This window comes from Penicillium pulvis, assembly GCF_028828015.1.
Source record: "Penicillium pulvis strain IBT 33274 chromosome Unknown contig_23_segment0_segment0, whole genome shotgun sequence".
NCBI lineage: Eukaryota > Fungi > Ascomycota > Eurotiomycetes > Eurotiales > Aspergillaceae > Penicillium > Penicillium pulvis.
The window spans coordinates 3,885,900-3,907,080 of record NW_026643075.1 but is presented as its reverse complement, the minus strand read 5'-3'; the positions used below and the strand labels follow the sequence as shown (position 1 = coordinate 3,907,080).

At 48.4% G+C, this 21,181-nt stretch overlaps 10 protein-coding genes across 10 annotated transcripts; 6 read left to right on the top strand and 4 right to left on the bottom strand.

Annotated features, from left to right (window-relative positions):
• Nucleotides 1-166: 166 nt before the first annotated feature.
• Nucleotides 167-2,111, bottom strand: N7503_005743 (uncharacterized protein; the record flags this gene model as incomplete). The annotated part of the gene is made up of 2 exons (XM_057065290.1): nucleotides 167-205; nucleotides 261-2,111. The coding sequence occupies 2 exons, from the start codon at nucleotides 2,109-2,111 to the stop codon at nucleotides 167-169; spliced, it is 1,890 nt and encodes a 629-aa protein (XP_056923033.1).
• Nucleotides 2,112-3,656: 1,545 nt separating this feature from the next.
• On the bottom strand, nucleotides 3,657-4,259 carry N7503_005742 (uncharacterized protein; the record flags this gene model as incomplete). The annotated part of the gene is made up of 2 exons (XM_057065289.1): nucleotides 3,657-3,725; nucleotides 3,777-4,259. The coding sequence occupies 2 exons, from the start codon at nucleotides 4,257-4,259 to the stop codon at nucleotides 3,657-3,659; spliced, it is 552 nt and encodes a 183-aa protein (XP_056923032.1).
• A 539-nt stretch (nucleotides 4,260-4,798) lies between these two features.
• N7503_005741 (uncharacterized protein) lies at nucleotides 4,799-5,781 on the top strand (the record flags this gene model as incomplete). Its single annotated transcript, XM_057065288.1, has 3 exons — nucleotides 4,799-5,018; nucleotides 5,070-5,327; nucleotides 5,381-5,781. 3 exons carry the CDS (start codon nucleotides 4,799-4,801, stop codon nucleotides 5,779-5,781), a joined length of 879 nt encoding a protein of 292 aa, XP_056923031.1.
• Nucleotides 5,782-7,636: 1,855 nt separating this feature from the next.
• Nucleotides 7,637-7,909, top strand: N7503_005740 (uncharacterized protein; the record flags this gene model as incomplete). Its single annotated transcript, XM_057065287.1, has 1 exon — nucleotides 7,637-7,909. The coding sequence occupies one exon, from the start codon at nucleotides 7,637-7,639 to the stop codon at nucleotides 7,907-7,909; it is 273 nt and encodes a 90-aa protein (XP_056923030.1).
• Nucleotides 7,910-9,103: 1,194 nt separating this feature from the next.
• On the top strand, nucleotides 9,104-10,126 carry N7503_005739 (uncharacterized protein; the record flags this gene model as incomplete). The annotated part of the gene is made up of 1 exon (XM_057065286.1): nucleotides 9,104-10,126. One exon carries the CDS (start codon nucleotides 9,104-9,106, stop codon nucleotides 10,124-10,126), a length of 1,023 nt encoding a protein of 340 aa, XP_056923029.1.
• A 2,002-nt stretch (nucleotides 10,127-12,128) lies between these two features.
• N7503_005738 (uncharacterized protein) lies at nucleotides 12,129-14,306 on the top strand (the record flags this gene model as incomplete). The annotated part of the gene is made up of 1 exon (XM_057065285.1): nucleotides 12,129-14,306. The coding sequence occupies one exon, from the start codon at nucleotides 12,129-12,131 to the stop codon at nucleotides 14,304-14,306; it is 2,178 nt and encodes a 725-aa protein (XP_056923028.1).
• Nucleotides 14,307-14,916: 610 nt separating this feature from the next.
• Nucleotides 14,917-15,235, bottom strand: N7503_005737 (splicing factor 3B subunit 5 family protein; the record flags this gene model as incomplete). Its single annotated transcript, XM_057065284.1, has 2 exons — nucleotides 14,917-14,928; nucleotides 14,993-15,235. 2 exons carry the CDS (start codon nucleotides 15,233-15,235, stop codon nucleotides 14,917-14,919), a joined length of 255 nt encoding a protein of 84 aa, XP_056923027.1.
• Nucleotides 15,236-15,436: 201 nt separating this feature from the next.
• Nucleotides 15,437-17,111, top strand: N7503_005736 (tRNA-specific adenosine deaminase; the record flags this gene model as incomplete). Its single annotated transcript, XM_057065283.1, has 3 exons — nucleotides 15,437-15,590; nucleotides 15,655-15,697; nucleotides 15,749-17,111. 3 exons carry the CDS (start codon nucleotides 15,437-15,439, stop codon nucleotides 17,109-17,111), a joined length of 1,560 nt encoding a protein of 519 aa, XP_056923026.1.
• Nucleotides 17,112-17,349: 238 nt separating this feature from the next.
• erg24B (uncharacterized protein) lies at nucleotides 17,350-18,969 on the bottom strand (the record flags this gene model as incomplete). The annotated part of the gene is made up of 3 exons (XM_057065282.1): nucleotides 17,350-18,458; nucleotides 18,524-18,828; nucleotides 18,887-18,969. 3 exons carry the CDS (start codon nucleotides 18,967-18,969, stop codon nucleotides 17,350-17,352), a joined length of 1,497 nt encoding a protein of 498 aa, XP_056923025.1.
• Nucleotides 18,970-19,282: 313 nt separating this feature from the next.
• On the top strand, nucleotides 19,283-20,951 carry N7503_005734 (uncharacterized protein; the record flags this gene model as incomplete). Its single annotated transcript, XM_057065281.1, has 4 exons — nucleotides 19,283-19,653; nucleotides 19,719-20,018; nucleotides 20,083-20,209; nucleotides 20,739-20,951. The coding sequence occupies 4 exons, from the start codon at nucleotides 19,283-19,285 to the stop codon at nucleotides 20,949-20,951; spliced, it is 1,011 nt and encodes a 336-aa protein (XP_056923024.1).
• Between the last annotated feature and the right edge of the window lie 230 nt (nucleotides 20,952-21,181).

Sequence of the window (21,181 nt, the reverse complement as noted above, 5' to 3'; positions counted from 1 at the left end):
CATCTATTTGACTACGTCGGGATATTTACAATTATTCCACTAGACTAAAGTAGATGAATGTACATGTGGCAATACAAAATTTCAATCAATTAAGTCGTATTAGACGTACTCAGGCATCAGTCATGAATACCGTGAATTATATTCTCTCAGAGTCCACTGCTATATCTTACAACGAGTTCAACAATTCTGTGACCAGAGGAAGAATCTAAACAAGAAGAAGAGTTAGCAAGTATCCAAACCACCCCAGGAAGTCGACTTACATCAGCAGCATCCTCGATTAAAAGTTGTGTCTCGTTAACAAACTTCTTGGTGAGAAGATCGTCCGCATTGCCCAACAACCCACCAACTTGGCCCAGAAGCTCGGGTGTAATGGCAGGTGCAATACCATCAATTAATCCAGCCGTCTTGTTGACGAAACCGGGGTAAAGAAGTGCGGTACCATTACCGAGCAACCAGGAAACATTCTGCAAGAGCTGCGGCGTCAAGACTGGTCCAAGCATATCCAAAAGACCGGTCAACTCCTTAGTAGTCTTCTCAGACAGGAGGCTGTTGGCATTCGAGAGCAACGCGTTGACTTTCTTGAGAAGGTTGGGGGTAATGTATGGCGCCACGGTGTTAATCAGTCCCTTGGTCTCATTGACAAAGTCAGGCGATAGCAACTTGTTACCATTAGACAGCAAAGAGTTCACTTCTTTCAGGAGCTCGGGTGTGATCACCGGTGCCACAGTACCAATCAATCCCTTTGTCTCTTTAACGAATTCAGGCGACAGTAAGTTGTTGCCGTTGGAAAGCAAAGAGTTTACCTCCTTCAGGAGTTCAGGTGTGATCACCGGTGCCACAGTACCGATCAAGTTACGAGTCTCGATGATAAAATCGGGGGTAAGAAGCTTGTTTCCGTTGGAGAGCAGGCTGTTGACCTCCTTCAGAAGCTCAGGTGTGATAACAGGTGCCACGGTTCCAATCAATGACTTGGTCTCATCAATGAATTGGGGCGAGAGCAATTTATTGCCGTTGGAAAGCAGAGAGTTCACCTCCTTCAACAGCTCGGGCGTGATCACCGGTGCCACGGTGCCAATCAGTGACTTGGTCTCATCGACGAACTGGGGTGTGAGTAGCTTGTTGCCATTGGCCAGCAGGCTGTTAACCTCCTGGAACAGCTCTGGCTTGATAAATAGCCCCGCGATTGAGATCAGCTTTTGGAGTTCGGATGTGGTTTCAGGAGTAAGGAGCTTGTTGGCATTATCAAGCAAGCTGCTCGCTTCCTTCAGAAGCTGGGGTGAGAGCTCAGGAAGCAGTTCCTTGAGATTTTTAACCACGTCGGGGGTCAGGAGAGCGCTAGCATTGTCCAATAGAGCCTCCAGCTTGTTGATCAGGCTCTTGGTGAGGAGTCCGTTGGCAGTGTTGATCAGGTTCTTGGTGTTTGTTGTCGTCTGATCATCCAGCAGCCAAGCGACATGGTGGAAGAATGACTCAATATTTTCTAGCAATGTGGGGGAAAGAAGACCTTTCAATCCATCCAGGAAATTGCCGAAGTCGCTCCAGGAACTGAGCAGAGTGTCATCGTCATCATCACCGTTATATGTGCTGGTACTGCTTGCAGCAGTACCGGTTCGGGTCACAATTGCCGTCTCTGTGGCTGGCGTGCCAGAAGGGTTCGAACCAGGTGTCTTTGTGTTCTGGCCGGTCTGCATGCCAGCACTAGGAGCAGAGGGGACAGAGTTGCTAACGCTCATCGGATCATTGTTGGCTCCAACGGTGTTAGTGCCAGCAGACTCTTGGGCACTTGGTTGAGACGTCTGTTGCGATGGTGCAATGCTTGGACTGTCGGAGGTCTTGTTACCCTCTCCCTGATCATTTGGAGGATTAGCTGTCGCAGCGGCATGGTGGGTTACTTCTGTAGGTTCCGATAGAGTAGGAGCAGCGTTGGTAGGATGATTCTGGGGGGCGGCGACAGAAAGAGTTTCTGACACAGGATCGGCGTTCGCGTTCTGCTGAGCAATGGACTGTGTCTCAGCATCTGCCTGAGTTGATTGAGATGTCTGATTGCCGGGTCCAGCTAGAGATGTGCTAGACAACACAAGGGTTGAAATGAATGCTGCTGAGAAACGCATTATGGACCGCTGCTTCTTCGCTCCTAGAACGCGGACTTGGTGGCTGGCAATTGGCGTCTAGCTGAAGTAATCCCATATTGCATGGAGATGTTCCACCCCTTTTATGTCCCTGTGTTTACTCCCCAGATCCACTCAATGTCCTGAGCCGAGGACGTTAGGACTCCACATGTGAGTTGATCGGGCTCTATGTGTCGGAACCCTCGCTGATGTCAGTATATAGAGTGTTTTGACCCTTCATGACGGGTTAATTCCCTTTTTTTAGCTTGGAGTTTATGGATCTATAGTTCGCGATGGGTCTCAAGGGTCTTGGGACGGGATCGAAACCCGGGGCTGCCCGCGGTCTCGAGGATCTGCATGTAACCATAGCTCCAGTCGCTTACATTCCGTCGTTCGTTTAGCAAAAAGCGGCAGGATGGTCGGGTCAATTGAAATGCTGATCTTGTTTTAGTAGATCTTGGTTTTTGGGTCAGTGCTAAAGAGCATCTTTCATGCGTAATTTGCCATCTTACTTTCAGGGATACAGCATCGTGGTGAGAGGACTAGTCATTATAAGAGGAGATGTGTCTACCAAGATCAGTGCTACTGGTTCATTTGACTGGTGCCTATGGTCCAACTTCAATGGCTCCGTTGAATATCAAATTGCTGTTACCTACCCAGATACATACTCGGGTGGCTGCATACCAGTAGTATCTTGTCTTACCCGAACCTACTTTGCGGAGTGGACCCTGCATGAAACCCCCGGGCCCTTCAATGACAGGTTGAAATACGCACGGAACATGATTCCTCGTTCTCGTGCACAGTGGGTCATATGTGTTGCTAGCGCAATGATGATCGGCATCGTGGGGTTCGCGTAATGAAGTGTCGGGGTTCATTTGGAGCCGAAGCCCCGGACCATGTCTGACATTGTTAACGGTCTTTCAATCAATGTCATTCTCTGTATTATACAGAAATCAATTGCGTACTAACTAGCAGCATTTATCAGACACAATCTGCATTGACAAGTGCCCTGGGTGACCTCCTTGTGTTTTTAATCAACCTCATAGAAGACCAAGAGATCCAGCTTTTCCTATCCTTAATAAGTTCTTTGAGCGGGTCGTACTAGGCTCCGCAATGAGGCGCAGTCAGTCGCCAAGTCGCTTACCCCAGAACCTGGGGAATCATTTTCTGACAACATGCCTCTCTCGTAAGGGTTCCAAGGTCTGAGGGCCGATCATCATAATAATGGCGATCACTTCCTCAAGTTCGCTTAGATCCAGCTCAACTTTGTCTTGAAGACCCATTTCAGTGGTGGTCTCGTCACTAACTTCCTGTTCCTGAAACTAGATCCAGGACTTACTCCGTCGCGGTTGCTAGCTCGGTTCTGTACCGTGTAAAATCTCCATGAGACTATGGCTCAGGATATGTATCCTTATTCGAGTCAGAATCAAAATTTCCAAATGGGAATCAATTAACAACCTACATAAGACAGGGTCCTTCGTTCAAATATCCATGTAGTTCAATCGGCTCTGACCCAGGTCTGTGTCTCCAAGATAACTGTGTTTGTATTCAATTCTCTTTCAATGAATTGACAGTCTCATGCCACTCAACAGGGACCATTGTGGAAAATGTTCGAAGCTGCCAAAATCGTTAGAATGTAGATAGATCAAGGTTTGACAGAAGACGTACCCTGCTTTCAACAATCTCCCAGTGTCGATTGTTGCGTGCCGCTTGCTCTGGAAGATAAACATCCAGCCTTACCAGTCGGTTATCAGCGCCCCAGATATCCAGCAAGGCTAGGACAAAAGTCTTATTGGGAAAATATAGACGTAGAGCACTATATTGGATTCGCTGAAGAAGATGCTCACTAATGAATTCGGAAATATCCATTTGGCGCATCGTAAAGTATGTTGATGGAGTTCCATAGAGGTCCAGCGGTTTTCGGTATAGGACAGGAAGAGCCTCGGTCATGATTTTTTTGTTCAACAACAGAATAGAAGGTGTGTATCGCTCCACGTATAAACGAGGGTTTTGACTAAGGGGAGGACCTATCGCAGCAAGTGCCACGGTTTTGACAATCTTCCGATAGCTTTTCACATATTCATTTGGATTAAGCGAATAAGCGTATATCATCAGTCGAATCTCTGGCGGAAGGTCAAGGAATGATGGCATCTTTGAATTATGGGGCTAAAATAGTGGTCGTGTCGACAGAATGCGGAGTAAAATGCACTTCTCATTTCAAGGTTGCAGCCTTGCCCCTCGTTCGGTGATATCCAGCTAGCTGCTTTGATTGGCTGAACCCCATTAGATCGAAACTCACAGTTTCGTGTCTATTGGAAATCTGTTCTGTGTGCACAGCATATATTGCTGCATCGGGACGAATGTTGAGGATTTTCCTGTATCAGACTGTCTCCTCTTACATCCACGGAGCTCCTGGGCCTTAATTTATCAATCCGGGTAGGTACTCGCGTGCGTAGTTATTTATGGGATTAAAAGCCTACACGTTGATTCATACTAAGTATTTGAATTGGATTCTCAGCTCAAATTTTCTTGGATACTTCCATATGGCTTCTTCTGAGCTACGCAAAGCTTCGGCACGTCATGAAAAATATGCGGGGCTACCCTTCCCCTCTCTCCAACACTGACACCAAAATATTCTCAAATTCACTCTGGATGATTTATTCAGGCCTTTCCATTCATAATTTATCAAAATGTCATCAGATGTTGCTGCAGTCGAGACCGGTCGGCCATCTTCAGCCCTGAACACAGAAAAAGCAGAAGACGGCAAAGTCAAACCATTACATCACATCCCTCGACCCAGTACCAAAGAAGCAGAGCAAAAATGGCTTTTGCAACAAATGGCTGCCGCATTCCGTATATTTGCCAAATTGGGGTTTGCAGATGGTAGCAGTGGGCATATCAGTCTTCGAGGTTTGCCTGAACTCCTAGCTCCCTACCATCAACATATGCTAACATACATAGACCCCGTCGAGCCCAGAACATTTTGGCTTAATCCGTATGGCGTTCATTTTGCTCTTCTTAGAGTCTCGGATATGGTTCGGGTAGATGAGAAAGGGAACCGAGTAGGGGGAGCTGATAAGCCTGTGAACGCCGCGGGCTTCATGATTCATTCTGCAATTCACCAGAAACGGCCTGATATAAATGCGGCTTGTCATATGCATAGTCCATATGGAAGAGCGTGGAGCACTTTTGGTAAAGGCATTGATATGTTGAATCAAGGTAAGATAAACCGATTCTAGTGTGATCAAGCTTTTCTAACGGAGTCGGCATAGATTCATGCATGTTTTATGGCGATCTCTCTGTCTATCCGGCCTTCGGTGGGGTTGTTTTTGCCCAAGCAGAAGGCCAACGGATTGCAGAATATCTTGGGCCGACAAACAAAAATCTGATTATGCAAAATCATGGTCTGCTTACTGCTGGTGGGACAGTTGCTGAGGCAGCCGCGTTTTTCATTGCACTTGAACGAGCATGTCAGACTCAGCTTCTGATCGAGTCTTCTATTGCGCCTGGCTCTGTGGGCAATGTTTTGGCAAACTTGAAAAAGACAATTGTTGATGATGAAACTGCATTATACACTAAGAAAGGAACAGGTAGCCCTGAGGCTATGTACATGCAATTTGAGCCTGAGTATCAACTAATTCTGAGGGAGACGAATGGTGAATTTTTGCAGTGAGGCTTCCTGAGTGAGGCGACGAAATATCGCTTTGCCACAGTGAACTGTTTCATATTTTTGAATGTAACCCTTATTTCGTTTCAAGATGAGGCGTAAGAATAAGGACGATGTACTACAGCCGTTGGGGTGGGGGCTTGGGCAAGAACGATGAGCGAAATCTGAGAGATCCAAAACCAATATTCGAACTGTATTCTAGGCCCCACTGGAATATCTTCAGCTGTTTCACACATAATAGTGGGCTACAACCTTTAATGTAGCCGCTCTAGGGGCTTATGTCGTAACCCAAGCGCTTCGTCAAACCTTCAACTTTGACTCAACTCCAGATGATAAATCTAGCAGTCAGAATATATCGCTATCTAGTGGGGAGTAGTTTTCGTCCTAAACAATTTAGTTCGTCTTTAGGCTCCAGATTTTTCCAAGGTATAGATATTTACAACCTCTCGTTTCTAACCGTAATCTTTGGGTGAGGAAGGAAACGATGTCAACCCGACTTGGTCCGAAAGAAACCACTAGAATCACATCCAAAGTTTAAAAGATCTTAAAATATAGGATCACAAGCTTTCAAGGTCACGACCTGGTGTCATGCCATACTAATTGGGAAATATACAAGATAACAGATAACATGCATTCTATGGGATTTGACTTCCCGGCTCCCGAAGTGTTCCATGGCAAACTCCCGTTCTGAGTGAGATACATCTTAAGGGAACCTTGAAATGGTCTTTCTAAGTTCTAGATCACTGCAAACGCTAGTAGATAAGACACTTATCCGCATAGAGCGATGCTTGCAGTTCGTCACATATCCCATGTAAGACACTCCGCCATATATCACAAAGGCAATATGTTCGTCATAGAGAATGTTACATTAACATGATATATCACACGCGTTCAGGCCGTCTATGCAGTAAGTATCCTGTTGAGTTTAGTGCCAGACATAAACCTGGTATTCGCCCGGGGTTATCCCGTGCCGTAAATGTGATATTTCGGGGAACAAAAACATGACTCAGGGTAGACCTACTCAAAGCAGATTCGAAACCAAACAGTGGAATATTTTGATACTTTCATATTGGGTTGGGCATCGCTCCGAATGCTCTCCGAATATATTGTCGGTGAAGAAAAAGACGGCTCGATTTCAAACCTGCCGTCATCGGGTAGACCATGAGTCATAATGTTTAGACTACCCGGACTAGTCTGCTGCGTATTCTAGAAAAGTATTCTGCCAGGTTATCGTCAAGATAACCGAAATGGTCACATTTTAGTCCTGGACCGTGCTACAGGGCTATCAACTAGACCCCACGATATGCGTCAGTATGGTTTGAGGAACAAGCATTGAGCCTGATCGATTGGAAATGAACACAATCTAAGATTTTGGTTGGTGCCAAACTCTGTTAGGCGCTGCAATACCTTGGGGATGGATGAGTTCATGCCTACAATATAAGGCACCGCCACAGTTCCGTCCGGTGGCGAGTGACGTGGCGCATGTGGCAGTGCAAAGTCAACAAACTGCTATTTTAAGAAAATCATCCACAACTCCAGGACGCCTTCGCCTTCTCCGAGATCTGCCAACAAATGCCAACAAAGCAGGCAAAATTTCTTGAAATTCTTGGATACCTGGCTCCATAGCCGAAGCCAACAATACACGAAGTACATATTGTATGTAGTCAATTCATGGATGCATATCTTGAAAGCGTTGATCACCGATTCCAACCGCTACCCCCCCTTGCGACACTCCAGACCACATGACCAACATCGTATGCCGCCAGGCTCCAGGGTTGTTGGATTGCCGAACGTTGATTGAACGAGAGAAGCCTCATGGCGCATGGAAAGAGGGTAGTCGCTGTAAGATGAGATCACAATCATGTGGCCCTCACACAGAGTGCTGAAGAACCAACAAAACCGGTATTGTTACCGCTGGTTTGAAAGCCGGGCGCCTCAAAAGTCAATGACCGGTCATCATTCAGCCCAATCGCAGATCGGAACAGGGATCTCAGCTCACAGTGGAGCGGCCGGACTCGGTCATGACCGACGAATCCGAGACCAGAAGCGGCCCAAGACCAAGTTGCCCCACGTCTGCTCGACCCTCCATCAGCTGAGGCTGTCCCCCATTCGACTCATCCGAAAGAAGTCTTGAGGGAGAAATGCATTGTTACCTCCTTTATTGCACTCCTTTTTATTTTCTCAGTTCCCCTTTCATAGACGTACATAGAATATTGCTCCCTGAAACGTTAGAAGGTCGCGGGGAGGGAACGTGGGAGATGTGCGATCTGCCTAGAGATCATTCTGGTTAGGGTTTGTGGAGTAATTATTAGCGGCATAGGAAGCGCTCAAGAGCTCAGTTCCATGGTTTGCTCCTTCTCTTTCCACATTAACTTCCCCATCGCACAGTGTATTTTTGGATATTCCAAGGCTCGAGCTGAGAACGTAAACATCTCTACATGGGGATAGGGTAAATAGAACATTCGAATGCAGAGTCGAAATTCTAGATGCAAGCCAAGACGCCATATCCTAGTCTTTTTTTGGGTCTCTCGTAGGGGCTTCTGGACTCGGAAGATTTGGTAGTTGTTTCGCAGTGCGGATCATCGGGGCTTAGCTTTTGCAGTTTGGGGCATCTTGCAGATGGCTCTGACCAAATGGACGTGCAACGCGCAGACCGTGAGACTGGGAAATACTGTGCGATCAGTATTCCCCGTTTCAAGTATTTTATATGATAGTACCGATGATAATTCTCGGTATTCTCGAATTAACGGTTGGTTCTGACAGTACTGCAGGTTGTTTCAACTGTGCATACTATCTTTGCCACCCGAAACCCCCGAGTGCACGCAGATCGGGGAGTCCGTGTGGCCCATTACTTGTATCGTACCCGACTCCATCAGGCTGCATACAGAAAGCCCTAGCCTTAATGCACTCTATATAGAAAAGAATGCAAATCTCCACTGCATTGGCTCTTCCGTTATGGATCCCGCCCCTCCCGATTCTTTTTATGTGTGGTATCCTCCATCCTTTTCTCTTTCTATAACCACTGTTCACGTTCCTTTTGATATTCATAATTTTCCCTTCTTTTTTTTTCTTTTTCCACGCGCATTCGCCCGCACTTTAATAGTAACCCAACTTTTTCGGCCATAGGTCCTCAATACCCGCAACAGACTATGCGATCGATCTAAACGATATTTCCGAGAAACGTCACCGTGAACCAGATCCGACTTCCAACTCGGTGTTTACTTGTGTGGGCGAATGTCGCCTTTATGATTTTGGCCTTCGATTATTATCTACATTCATTTATTTTCCTTGACAACGCCGGTCGTATCCCTATTCGCACAGAGTCATAATGCCAACCATGTTATTGCCGTCATCCGCGGCCGCTTTTGCGCCGCGGTCCTCCCCGAATGTCGTGTTGAATACCAAGGTGGCGCCATGGTTGACGGCCACTTTGAAACGAGTCAATCGGGTCAAGCGTCCTCTGAACAACGTCACCCAACACACCCGGTGTCTGACGGAGACCTTGTCGTCGCAGAATGCAATCTGGACCTTGTGTTCAATGATGTTCACAAAGGCTCCCGAGGCAGAGCTGCGGAAAGATGAGAACCCACTCGTGGAAGGTCTTTTCAACTATCAGATGATCCACATAGAGGCCTATGTCGTGCACGTCGACATGGTCTCGCGGAATGAGGTCGCATTCAAACTAACCCCGGAGACGATTGAATCCCTGGTGGATTATCATCAAGACATCTACTCGGTGGATGCGGCCGCCAACACGTGGGATTGGTCAGGGAAGCAGAGTCAGCTGAAGAAGTTACAGGAGGAGTTCGTGCAAGCCGCTAACAGGTTTGTGTACCGGACCGATGCCGAGGCGCTGGAAGGATTGGAAGAGGATGGCGCCGGGGACCTAATGTGTGGACGAGGCGAAGACGCTAAGCAGGCCATCGCGAATCTATTCGTGCCCCTGCTACCACCTCCACCACGGGTGGTGGATGTGATGCGTGCCGTTCCTCTTCTACCCAGTTCGACAGGCCCCGAAGTCTGGTGGCACAACCCCTGCCCACCATCCGCGCAACTCGAGTCGTGGAAAGTACTGCCGCCCAGCCCAACCCCGGCCACGGACGATTCTAATCCGAATCTTTGGGCCAGTCTCAGTTTCAGTGATGCCCAGCTGCCATCGCCGACTCCATCCTATTGCCAGCCGTTCACCACCGCCCCGTACCTTCCGTATGACAACATGGTAACGACCTCGGCCCTTCTCGCACCCCTCCCGCTCCCGAGTACGCTCGTGCAACATTGCAGTATGGGAGCCAACATGGCAGGCTTCGGCTGGGGAGACTTCGCCCCGTTGCCCTACGGCACGACGATCTAAAGGGATACACCCATTACGCTTAGGCCCGATGGTGTCCACTCCCTCTTTCCTCCCCTTCTCCCTGCCGGTGACACCTTCCGCGAGCCTCCCGCGTCGCCACGCCTGATTCCCCTGAACGTGGATCGTTCTCGGTCAGACCTCCCTCGTGCGACTTCAGACTTCTCCGACAGTCCTTGTGTGGATCCCAATATGGATCGCATCCCAACTTCTGACTAATTGGCATTCTTGACGGCGTTCTTGTTTGAGAGACCTGTGTGCATCTGTGATACCACCTCGTTGCCATTGCATCATATCCAGAATAATCTTTTTGGTATTGTTGTATTTGTGAATTTTTGTTTGCGTTTTTTGTCTTACTCAGCTAGCGTCAGCGTCTGTTACTTTTTTGCAGCTTTCCTTTTGCATCAAGAAGCGACGGGTCGGCTCTTGTGTGTTATTTTCTCTTTTGTTCATGTCCCATATATATGTCATGAAGACCAGGAAGCCTCGCGGCACCGGGATATGAATTTGGATGTGGAATGTCTCCACGATTATGTCTTTTTATCATTGGCGCGGCTCGATGGTGATCAGCAGGAGGGTTTCATCGTTGACTGGATTGACGTTTGTTACTCGATTGCCAATTGCCGTTGAAGATTATCCTTACTGGTACCGGATACCGGATTTCAACCTGCTCTTGATTGGGACGGTTGAAGGGATACTCTACGCGTTTGGGTGTTTCCAGCATTTGACATGCTGGATCTGTTCACCCCTTCTTTTCTCGCTTGTCATGGTCTATGGTGTTGCAGATCAAGCGAAAAGAAAACATACCCTGTGAACGTCCTCGCCAGCCCTGATTGTTCGCCTGTGGCGAACGACGGGCGCGAAGGCTGGGATTGGATATGAGGCTTCTAGGTCTGTGACCTGAAGCATTCCTATATCTCGAATTTGCGACGAGTGGCCTAACGGGTTTGTTCTTCGGCTTCACTTGACTTCACTATCATATCATCATGGCTCGCACTCTATTAGGGTCAATCCCTACGACATCTTCCAGGCTGGGCCTCAGATGAGTTCGGATGTCAGGAGTTCTGTCACTGGTTGATCGAGCTTTTTTATTGTTTTACCCTGACACCGAGACTAGGATGCTGGTTTTCATTCTTTTTGTCACGTTCGGGAGGCTAGACCTCCCACGCTGGCTGCCTTCTCTTCTCCTGTCTTTCTTGTCAATCTGTTGCCTAAACTCCAATCTGTATGTATCTTTTAGAGTGAATTCTTTGAAAGGTGCATACACCACAAAAGCCTTGTCCCTGTTCCACTCCTCGAGTAAGGTACATATACGGCAATGGGCCCAACACATTGATAATTAGAGTGTACAGTAGATTATCAGACCAACAATAAGAGATTCTTTTCATCTTTGTTTTATCCTCCATGATTTCAAATGGAAATTAAATCCGCGAGAAGGTTGTGTCACTCTTTCGATATCCGGGGGTGAGAAACAAGGCTCCACGAACCCAACCTTACTCTAGGCCGAGTTTAATGAAAACAAGAAATGTACCACGTAGATCTGCAGGTCATTATAGAATCAGGGGTAAGAGGGGACGAATGACCAGGGCAAAAGTCCAGTATAGCTCGTAGCACGACTCCACTTTGCCGATACCATACCATTGTATGACGTCAGCAGCAATTCCGGGGCGCCAAGCAGGCTTCAACTTCGGTCTTCAAGTCCAGAAGCCGTAACAGCCGAGCAAGCATTCTCACTCTCCTAAAAAACAGTGGCAAAAGCATAACATTACCCCCGAGGTATTAAACTGGCGCTTTTGTGGCCTTGATTACCTCAACCCATGACATACATCTTATCGGAACTACTCATTTCCCCGCAACATTTGTCATTTGTCTATCGCATTCTGTTCTATTCCCTGCATTAATTGACACTCTACGAGCATTCGAGCTCTTATTTGAGGCACAGCATATCTCACTGTCTCTTTCACTTTATTCTCTACCAATTCGAACGACCCGTGCCTCAGTCCCAATGGCCACCTTACACGATGCGCTCCTATGTCTCAAACCGACGACATGGGGTGACGTTCCCCAAACCCCCGATGAACTCCGCGAATTTGTCCGTGATATCTTCCACCACAGTAGGTTGGTAGCGGAATCACTTCCAGATCCTCCATCATACGAACCTGAAGGACACAATGATTCCGAGTCGCAGTCCACACCCCGCGTTATCCCTTCATCAGCCAGAGTCGGGGAAACAGACCCAGATATTATACCTCTACAAAAGCAATGGGGCAAGCCTATCAAGATGGGTGGACCGAAAGATAATCCACTCGGTGTACACGTCTGGAAGCTCTCCGCCAACGATGGAGGCGGCTCATGGTTCGGCAGACGGAGTGTGCATGAGGGTATGCCATTTACACGTTGGCAAGAAAAGATGTCTTCGGAATATGATGAGACTTTGAAGGTCAACATGAAGAAGATTGAGAAGGGTCAAACTCCTGATAAGTGTATCCGTGGTATTGGAGCGGAACGGAAGGTCGAGGTGGTGGAGGTGAAGGATGAGGATGGATCAGAGATGGCCAAGATAACCGTCTATCATGTCTCGGCGCAGTTTCCGAAGCCTACGGCTCCGCGAGACTTCGTGACGCTGATCATCACGTCGAATTCTGGCTTAAAGATTGGTGGAACTAAGCAACCTGGTCGGAGTTGGTTAATGATTTCCAAGCCTTGTGATCACCCTGATATACCGCATAAAGCGGGGTATACCAGAGGCATGTATGAGTCTGTTGAACTTATCCGTGAAGTTCCCCGGAAAAGCGGTTCTGGAAGTAGCAGCAGCTCTGCCAGTACAAAGAGTACGGAGAAGGAGAGTGAGGACAGTGGAACCACGGATGCATCAACGCAAGGAGTTGACCCCGAACTAAACCCCGTTGAATGGATTATGGTCACGAGAAGTGACCCAGGTGGCAGCATCCCTCGGTGGATGGTGGACAAAGGCACCCCCAAAAGTGTGGGAGCAGATGCTGCCAAATTTGTTGATTGGGCTATACAGGAAGACAAGCCCGCAAAACGAACGAAGAATTCTTCAAATGGTGATGGTGTTGAGGCTCTCAAATCTGGGGAAGCCAAGAATGAAGCCGACTGCGATGATGAGGAAAGCCAGTCTGACTCGGACTCAGACTCGGACTCGGACTCGGATCTCACAGACTCAGATGTTCAATCTCATCACGGCCTGATCGCCAGCGTTACAGGCTTAGTCAACTCCAGTCTCGAAAGATACGCACCAGGAGTCTTAGACTACTTCCCGCACCAAGAACCATCCCATTCTGTCCCAGGCGCATTCGGCACCCATGACGAGACCAAGGACGATTTCGAAGTTCGCAGCTCCAAGTCATCCCACACAAAAGCCTCCCACGACGCTCTATCGACCACAGAAAAGGAAGCCGAACGAGCCTCGTTAGTATCGGCCCACTCTAAATCAGCCACACCAATGGTAGAAGAAGTGGTACAAAGCAACATTCCACCAGCCGAACTGATGGAAATGAGCAAGAATGGCAAACTAAGCTCCCACGAAAAAGAACTCGCCAAGCTAGCCCTCCGCAAACGCGAAATTGAACGCAAACTCGACACCGTCCGCGCAGAGCTGGAAACTCATACATCCACACAGACTGGCCTCTTAACCCCCGCGAGGGCTTTGAACGACATTGACAGCGATACCAGCGGGATGCTCAAACGTGCAGCGGAGAATAGATCCGCAGCACCAAGCAGTTCGCCGCGAAGCCATCATCGTAGCACTAGCAATGAGGGACAGGAGCCTGTGCAAACACAGACCCCTACGCCCGAACCACTGGTACAAAATCACAAAGCATCTGCGCACCTTATTACTGAGGAAGGCAAGCTGATGAAGCAACTGCGAAAAGTTGAGGCTAGTCAGTTGAAAGTTGCTTCGAAGATTCAAGCTAGTCAGCGGAAAGATGCGGCAAAGAATGAGGTTCGGCAACGGAAGGATGCTGAACGTTCGGAAAAACGTTCGGAAAAGTCCAAGTCTCGATCTGAGGTTGAGGATTTACGGCAGGAATTAAAGGACTTGAAGAAGGAGGTGACTACTTTGCGTTCTGAGCGCCAAAAGTGGATTGATATCATTGCTGCTTTGCAAGCGGAGAACACGAGGTTGGTGGCGAAGAGTTCGTTGGATGAATCTACTTGATGGTATCTTGAGTATAGTTCATTTTTGATATGTATCTCTACTGGTTTATAGCGAAGGAGTTTGATTATTATGAATTGAGTGTATTGGCAAAACTATAACTTCTTCCCCATTCCACGAGTAGATTACATGCGGCATGGCGTTCTGAGTTATTCCAGGTCCAATAGCTATTTTGCATTTTCAGTAGTCGGAGCTCCTCAAGGGTTTCAAGGGTCCAACATGCAGGACAGATCAGATGAAACTCTGAATCATACTCGGACGTCCAGTCACAGGTATTATTGTGCTTGAATGGCCTTGAGATTCTCGGGCTCGAAAATTCACTTGCGCGGTAACGTTGTTTGAGAACGCGAAAGGCCAATTCTGCATCGACGGTTCCTCTTCCTTGAGGTGCAATCCTCCCAGCGGATAGTATATCGGCAAGAGTGCATTGTATCTTCGAATTCAGTCGGGTATCGTGCCATGTCTCCAAGCGCATTTGCGGGTACAGGGTAGAAGGACAGGGAAATGTAGTTTCTCAATGGTCCTCACTTGAAGCGAAGAATGCGTGTCGGGTATCAGGTATCAGGTATCAGGTATTGGACATTTGGTATCGTAAAAAGTAAGCTTAAACTTGTTACTCCTGCGTCTAGAATCCAAGGAAGGAACGTCAGTAATGTGCTCTCAAGGGGAAGGAAACCAATAACGCATACCTCCGGAGGGTTGCCTGCTCCCCTAACCATCTTCTCCAGCATAATGACCCGAGTCTTCTCCTTCGATTCACCCATTCCAACGGACATGTAAGAAAGAAGCGGGTTGTGACCGACGTAAGACGCGCAGCTGTCGCGGATGATGTTGGAGGTCCACTCGTACTTGGTAGTATCGGCATGACCAGTACCGATGTAGCGGGCCTGAAGCGCCTCAAGGTTCTGGAGAGTGCGGAGTTTGTCGGCCATTTTGAATTGTGGAAGTTTCTTGTATGTGATGAAGTATTCGGGGCCGGTCAAGTTTGGAGAAGGTTGAGATAAGTCATGTGGTCATGTGACCGTATATCGAAATCGCAGTTTAGCCCACATCGTACGTTTCTTGCCCAAGTTGGATCGGGCAGTTTCGTCGCATGTTCTACGAGGTGACTTTCTCATTTTAATTGTGCAGATATGTCTGAGCTGTCATCTACGGTGGCATTGCCGTCTCGGATAGCTTCTTTGGTGCATGCGCATTTTGATGCGCTACCCACACGCAGTAAACCAACTATCTTTCCTGATGGCTCTAGGGAGTGGATCCCGATGACTGGCATTGTAGCTGTCAAGGGTATGTATCAAAGCTCGGAACTCGAAAGTTGATTTATGATTAACAAATTCTTTCTGATCTATAGGTGAAAGTACATCTTCAGAAAGCCTTCATTGCATAACGGTCACGTAAGTTTTACGCCACATCACATCAGTAATGATCCACTGACTTGCTTGCAGGAGCGGTGCAAAATGTTTATCAGCATCTCAAGTTCCACGGTGCCGAGGTCTCGTTCTTCACGATTGTCATGCAGAGATCTTAGCCATCCGTGCCTTCAACTACTGGCTCTTGACGGAATGTCATGGCTTAATGACCGAAGAAAAGCTTGAGAGTACTAAACCTTCTCCATCACCAATCATTCGGAGAAGAGAATCCCCAAATGGCTGCAACGATACGCCAGCTTCTTCAATAGACTGGCCACCTTTTGAGATTCAGCCCGACGTTAAGCTATACATGTATTGTACCTGTGCTCCCTGTGGCGATGGAAGCATGGAGCTGTGCATGGCTGCTCAAGACGACGCAACACCATGGGAGGTGGTACGTGAACACAATCATACCCCAGAGGCACAGGAAGGACCTGCTTTGGTGGAAGACAATCTCCTCGACGGTCGAGCTCATTTTTCACTTCTGGGCGTTGTACGGCGCAAACCAGCACGCACAGATGCAGAGTCAACGCGCAGTAAATCTTGCTCAGATAAACTTGCCTTAAAGCAAGTTTCTTCTTTATTATCATGGCAGACTAGTCGGTTGGTTGCCCCAACTCAGAATTCATACCTGGCAGGACTTGTTCTTCCTGAGGACGAGGTCAGCCATATTGCATGCGAAAGAGCATTCGGCGAAAACGGTCGAATGAAAGCTTTAGGTGGACGGTCTTGGCCGGGTGACACTCTAGGTCGTATCGGATATCAATTCCGTCCTTTCCAGATTATGTCTGTGCCAGCTGAGGAAATCGAGGCACTTTGGAAGTTTGCAAAGCCAAAATCTATCACTCCGGAAGCTACAGACTCTGGAGTCGCACCAAAGAAGAGCAAACCAGGCAATGTAAGCGCTGTATGGACCTTAGCTCCATCTCATTCGCACAAGTGTACGGTGCTATCAGATACCGGTAGCAAGCAATTGCCCGCGCTCTTTCGATCCAAGACCGGCTTATACGAAAGCATTATCGGAGGTGTGAAGCAAGGTAACAAGGCGTCCTCGCCTCTGCCACGCGGTGCTTCAGCACTATCTCGGTCGAAGCTTTGGGCTCTCATGTCAATTATTATTGAGTCAGAAGGTCGCGCGCAGGACTCTCAAAACGCCAAGGAACAGCCAGTGGATGCAACCGCTGGAGCCCTTCCAGAAATATGCCCCTTGGGAAATACTCAAACAGCAGCTACGTACCAAGACCTGAAACAATCCCGAGACAAGGTTTCAGGTCCCCATCAACCTCGCGAAGAAGCTATACGAGATGCTAGAGAGGTTCTCAAAGGATGGATAAGGAACACGGGAGATGAGGACTGGGGATTAGATGTCTTGTGTGATCCTAAGAAGCGAAAACGCTGAAGCTCACGGGCCCTCAATAAAGAACAAGAATTATATTAAAGAATAATTGGCTTCAGCCAAGACACTAAATAAGACAAGCTTTGTTGTTCATGTCTATAGGACATCACATTAAAAAATACTGTACAGAAACCGAATTTTAGGTCAGAGACAAGGCATCAGACCTGCACTAAGCTTGAAGCCCCTTGCTTCTCTGCTTGTTTCTAATCAAAGATGAAAACCCCCATCATAAGGCAATCCTCTAGTAAATGCCGGGAATGATACGGCTGCGAACCAGCGAAGTATACCGGGTCCAGTCAGCGCCATACTTCCGCTCACACTTCTCCTCATCACGCATCTCACGGTGAATCAGCAAGACCGCGAAGTACAGCATGTAGAAGTAGGTGAAAATCATTCCCCAGCCGCGAATCTCGGGGGTCTGCACGGCATGCTTCTCCAGGTGACCGCTGGCTGGGTTGATGGTTTCAATGATGGCATAACCCGCAATACCAGTGGGCAGGCAGTAGGCCCACGACATGACCCAGTCACCCAAGTAGTTGATATGCCGGGCGAGACCCCACCATCCGGAGATCATGAGCTTCGATCCACTGGCGGTCTCGATGTACTTGATGTGACTGACGCGAGGGTCGTTGGGGTCAGTGCGGAATCGATTCTTCTGGTTGTTGGCGCCACGGAAGATTGAGTATCCAACAGCAGTAACACCCACAACGAGCGCCATGCCGGACCAGCCCAACTGGAGAGGGAAGACGGCAAGGTAACGGCTCTGAATGCTGTAGACATGAGGGACCCAGACCACGTCACCAAAGGATAGCATGAAGCCGAAGCCATCCATGATCACATCCATAGTAGTCATGATGGCTGGCTCCATGTACAGTGAGTCCAAGATGTAGAATGCCTGGAAGATGGTGACTAGAATGATCGAGTCGGTGACGTAACCGTAGGTGCGGTACTGGTGAGCCACATTGGACAGGTTCAGGATCGTCCATCCGAGCAGACCTGGTCGCATCTCCATGAACACCTTGATATCAATGGTACGCGATTCCTCACTGACGAAAGGAATGGGCAAACGGAGCCGGGGGTTAAGTTCGCGACCAATAAAGAAGTCGTAGAGCACATTTCCTGTGTGACCACCGGGAGCCAGCTCGCGCGAGTCGGGATTGGCGCTGCCGGGCTCGGGAACAGAGAAACTCTTCAGGTAGACGAAAAGCGCAACGGTGGAAGAGATCAGAAGGTTGGCGGTAATAACCTTCACGTAGTTGTTCCACAGGAAGGTCCACACCACGAAGTCCGCTCCATGCATATAGGTACCGGCGGCCAGACTGCCGAGGATAATGAGGGCCGAAGGGAATGCTATTGAAAGTAGCCATTGTTAGCTTATTGAGGAACCCCGAGTGCTAGCTCCGACTCTGTCATACCATTGAACTTGTATTTGTGTCTTCCCCCGCATGCCAAAGGAACACCCTCCAAGACCTGACCAGGCAATGAAATCTGCAAGAACAGACTGAATGCATAGTAGCTCAAGACCCACAGTGTCACTTCAAGATCGAAGAGTCCTGCAACACCTTCCTTAGGCCAGCCCACTTCACGCTTCAATTGATCGATAGACAAGGTCGAGGGGTTGAGCAACGAGGGCGCAGGACACCCAGACACGTCATTGCAAACAAAGGTGAAAACATAAACCAATATTGGGAGTCCGAACACGATTCCGAAGGCGCCTAGGCTACAATATATGTTAATTCAAGCTCTCGCAATCATCCAAGTACAGCAGTAGTACGTACGGCCCACCGAATTCATAGCCACGCTTCTCAGGGACAGGCTGTCCTTGTGGCTTTGAAAGCTTAGGAGCTTTTTTGGGAGCCATTGCGAATGTAATAGATCAAATTCAATGAATCTGCCTATCAAAAATGAGGGGGAAAGCCAACGAATAAATAGGCGCGGATATCAAAGCTCCCGAGTTGATTGAGTTCGCGTACGATGCCGGATCCCGTGCTCCGGTTTCTCCGCAATCGCCAATCACAACCGCAGTGAAACACCTGATGCTACGTAAGCTTCTTGTTTCATTTCAAACCACCTTCTATCTCCACTGAGCTGGACTCTCATATTCTTTATTTGAATAGACGTTCTTTTTTTCTTACACACTGCAAGTCTTAGACTTGTGCCATCTCCTTCCAGCCATGAAACTGACTAGCTCCGCTCATTATTCTCTTCTTTTCTTATCATCCATTCTGGGACTTTCCAGCGCCGCCGGCTCCTCTCACTTGAACGATGAATTAACATGTGTGGCGCATTCGCCAACCAGTGGCCTATACTATGATCTCAATCCGATCTCGATATCCCCACCGCAGACGAAGAACGGCAAGAAAGTATCACAGGAGGATCGGGATGAAAGTTGGCCCGCCAAGGGGCACGACTACCCCGCAAACTTCACGCTGAATGTATGCGCGCCGGTGATTGAGAACTTCACAGATGTGGTGGGCGTGCCAGCTTCGCGGTGGCAGAATATCAGCGCGTTCTACGAGCAGCATGGGAAGATATATTCGTTGGGGTATGATGATCCCTTGGTGCTTGGATCTCGGTGTCTCGCATGCTGACTGTCATGGATATCAATAGCGAACAACGTTCCGATCCCTTCTTCCGCGGTCGCAAGCTGGTTCTCAACTATACGAACGGTTCTCCGTGTCCGGGTGAGTTCAATGGCGCGGCCTCGAACGCCTCGGTCCGAACCATGTCCACCCTGATGTCCTTCATGTGCGACCGCGACGCTCCGGCAAATCAGGCAACCGCATCCTTCGTTGGCACCATGGACTCCTGCTCCTTTTACTTTGAGATCCGCAGCTCTGCTGCATGTGGTGGCCTTGCGGTTGATCCCAACTCCGGCGGCATGGGGCCGGCCGGTGTTTTCGGTGTCATGTAAGCTTCACCTCAAAATCCCTACCAACTCCGAATCTGAGGATTCTAACGTCTGAATCTAAAGCATGCTCATCGCCGTTGCCGCCTACTTTATCGGTGGTTGTGCTTATCAACGCACCGTCATGCACCAGCGCGGCTGGCGCCAATGCCCCAACTTCAGTTTGTGGGCTGGAATGCTTGACTTCATTAAGGTATGTCTTTTAGCTTTGGTTCCATGTCGGTCTCGAAGGGTCAGATATGGCAATGTGGCCTCGCATCAGCACAAGAATTCAAGCCTAGCGGGATTACCCGTTTCGCGCTTGGATTAAGCATACCCCAGCTGGTCTGGAGCTCAATCGCGTCAAAAACGCTCATAATTGTTAAAATTTGTTCATTGGGGAGCCGGTCTCTCCGATTGATTGATATCCATTCATGCGCGGCGCGTTTTGTTTTCGCCGATCAGCTTCTCTCATACCTGCGTTGACCGCAGCATGTACTCTCTTTACGAAGTTGAAGCCAGGTGCCATGATATACATCGCAGACTGTCCATCCGTTCATTTCTTTATGGACTTAATTACTCTATTCTGGAGCCGGACCTTGGGTACATCCTAGATAGACACCGTTCTAGGTAGTTGATTGACTGGGTACACTGCCACTTTTGCTTCATATCTATGACCAGAGACTCGAATTTCATGGGATTATTTCAGCAAATTATCATGCTAATAATGTTTCCTAAAACAGGACATGTTCATCATCTCCTTCTCTTCCATTGGCAACTGCCTTCGTCTGAGACGTTCTCCATCGAATGGTGGCTACACACGTCCTGGCTCCGATGACCGTGGCGGCTTCATTGGTGCTATTGGTGGTCGAGGTGGAAGGGGCTCTGGTGGCCGAGGTGATGTGGATGCAGAGAATCGCTTGATAGATCAGTTGGATGAGGAGTGGGATGATTAGACTTCGGCGCTCCGTGGCTGTATGCCATGTTGAGGCGATCCCACGCCTGTGCTAGAAGAAATTGCTGTAGCATTAGCATTTTCAATTTTAACTCAACATGTAAAGAAATTCTGAAACGACCCCAAATTCCATATTGCTCTACTACAGTAATCTTTTAAGGGTTCCCAAGACTTCCACTACCTGCTACATACTATATCCATTTAGGAACCGAGTATGTAAAACTCACTCTT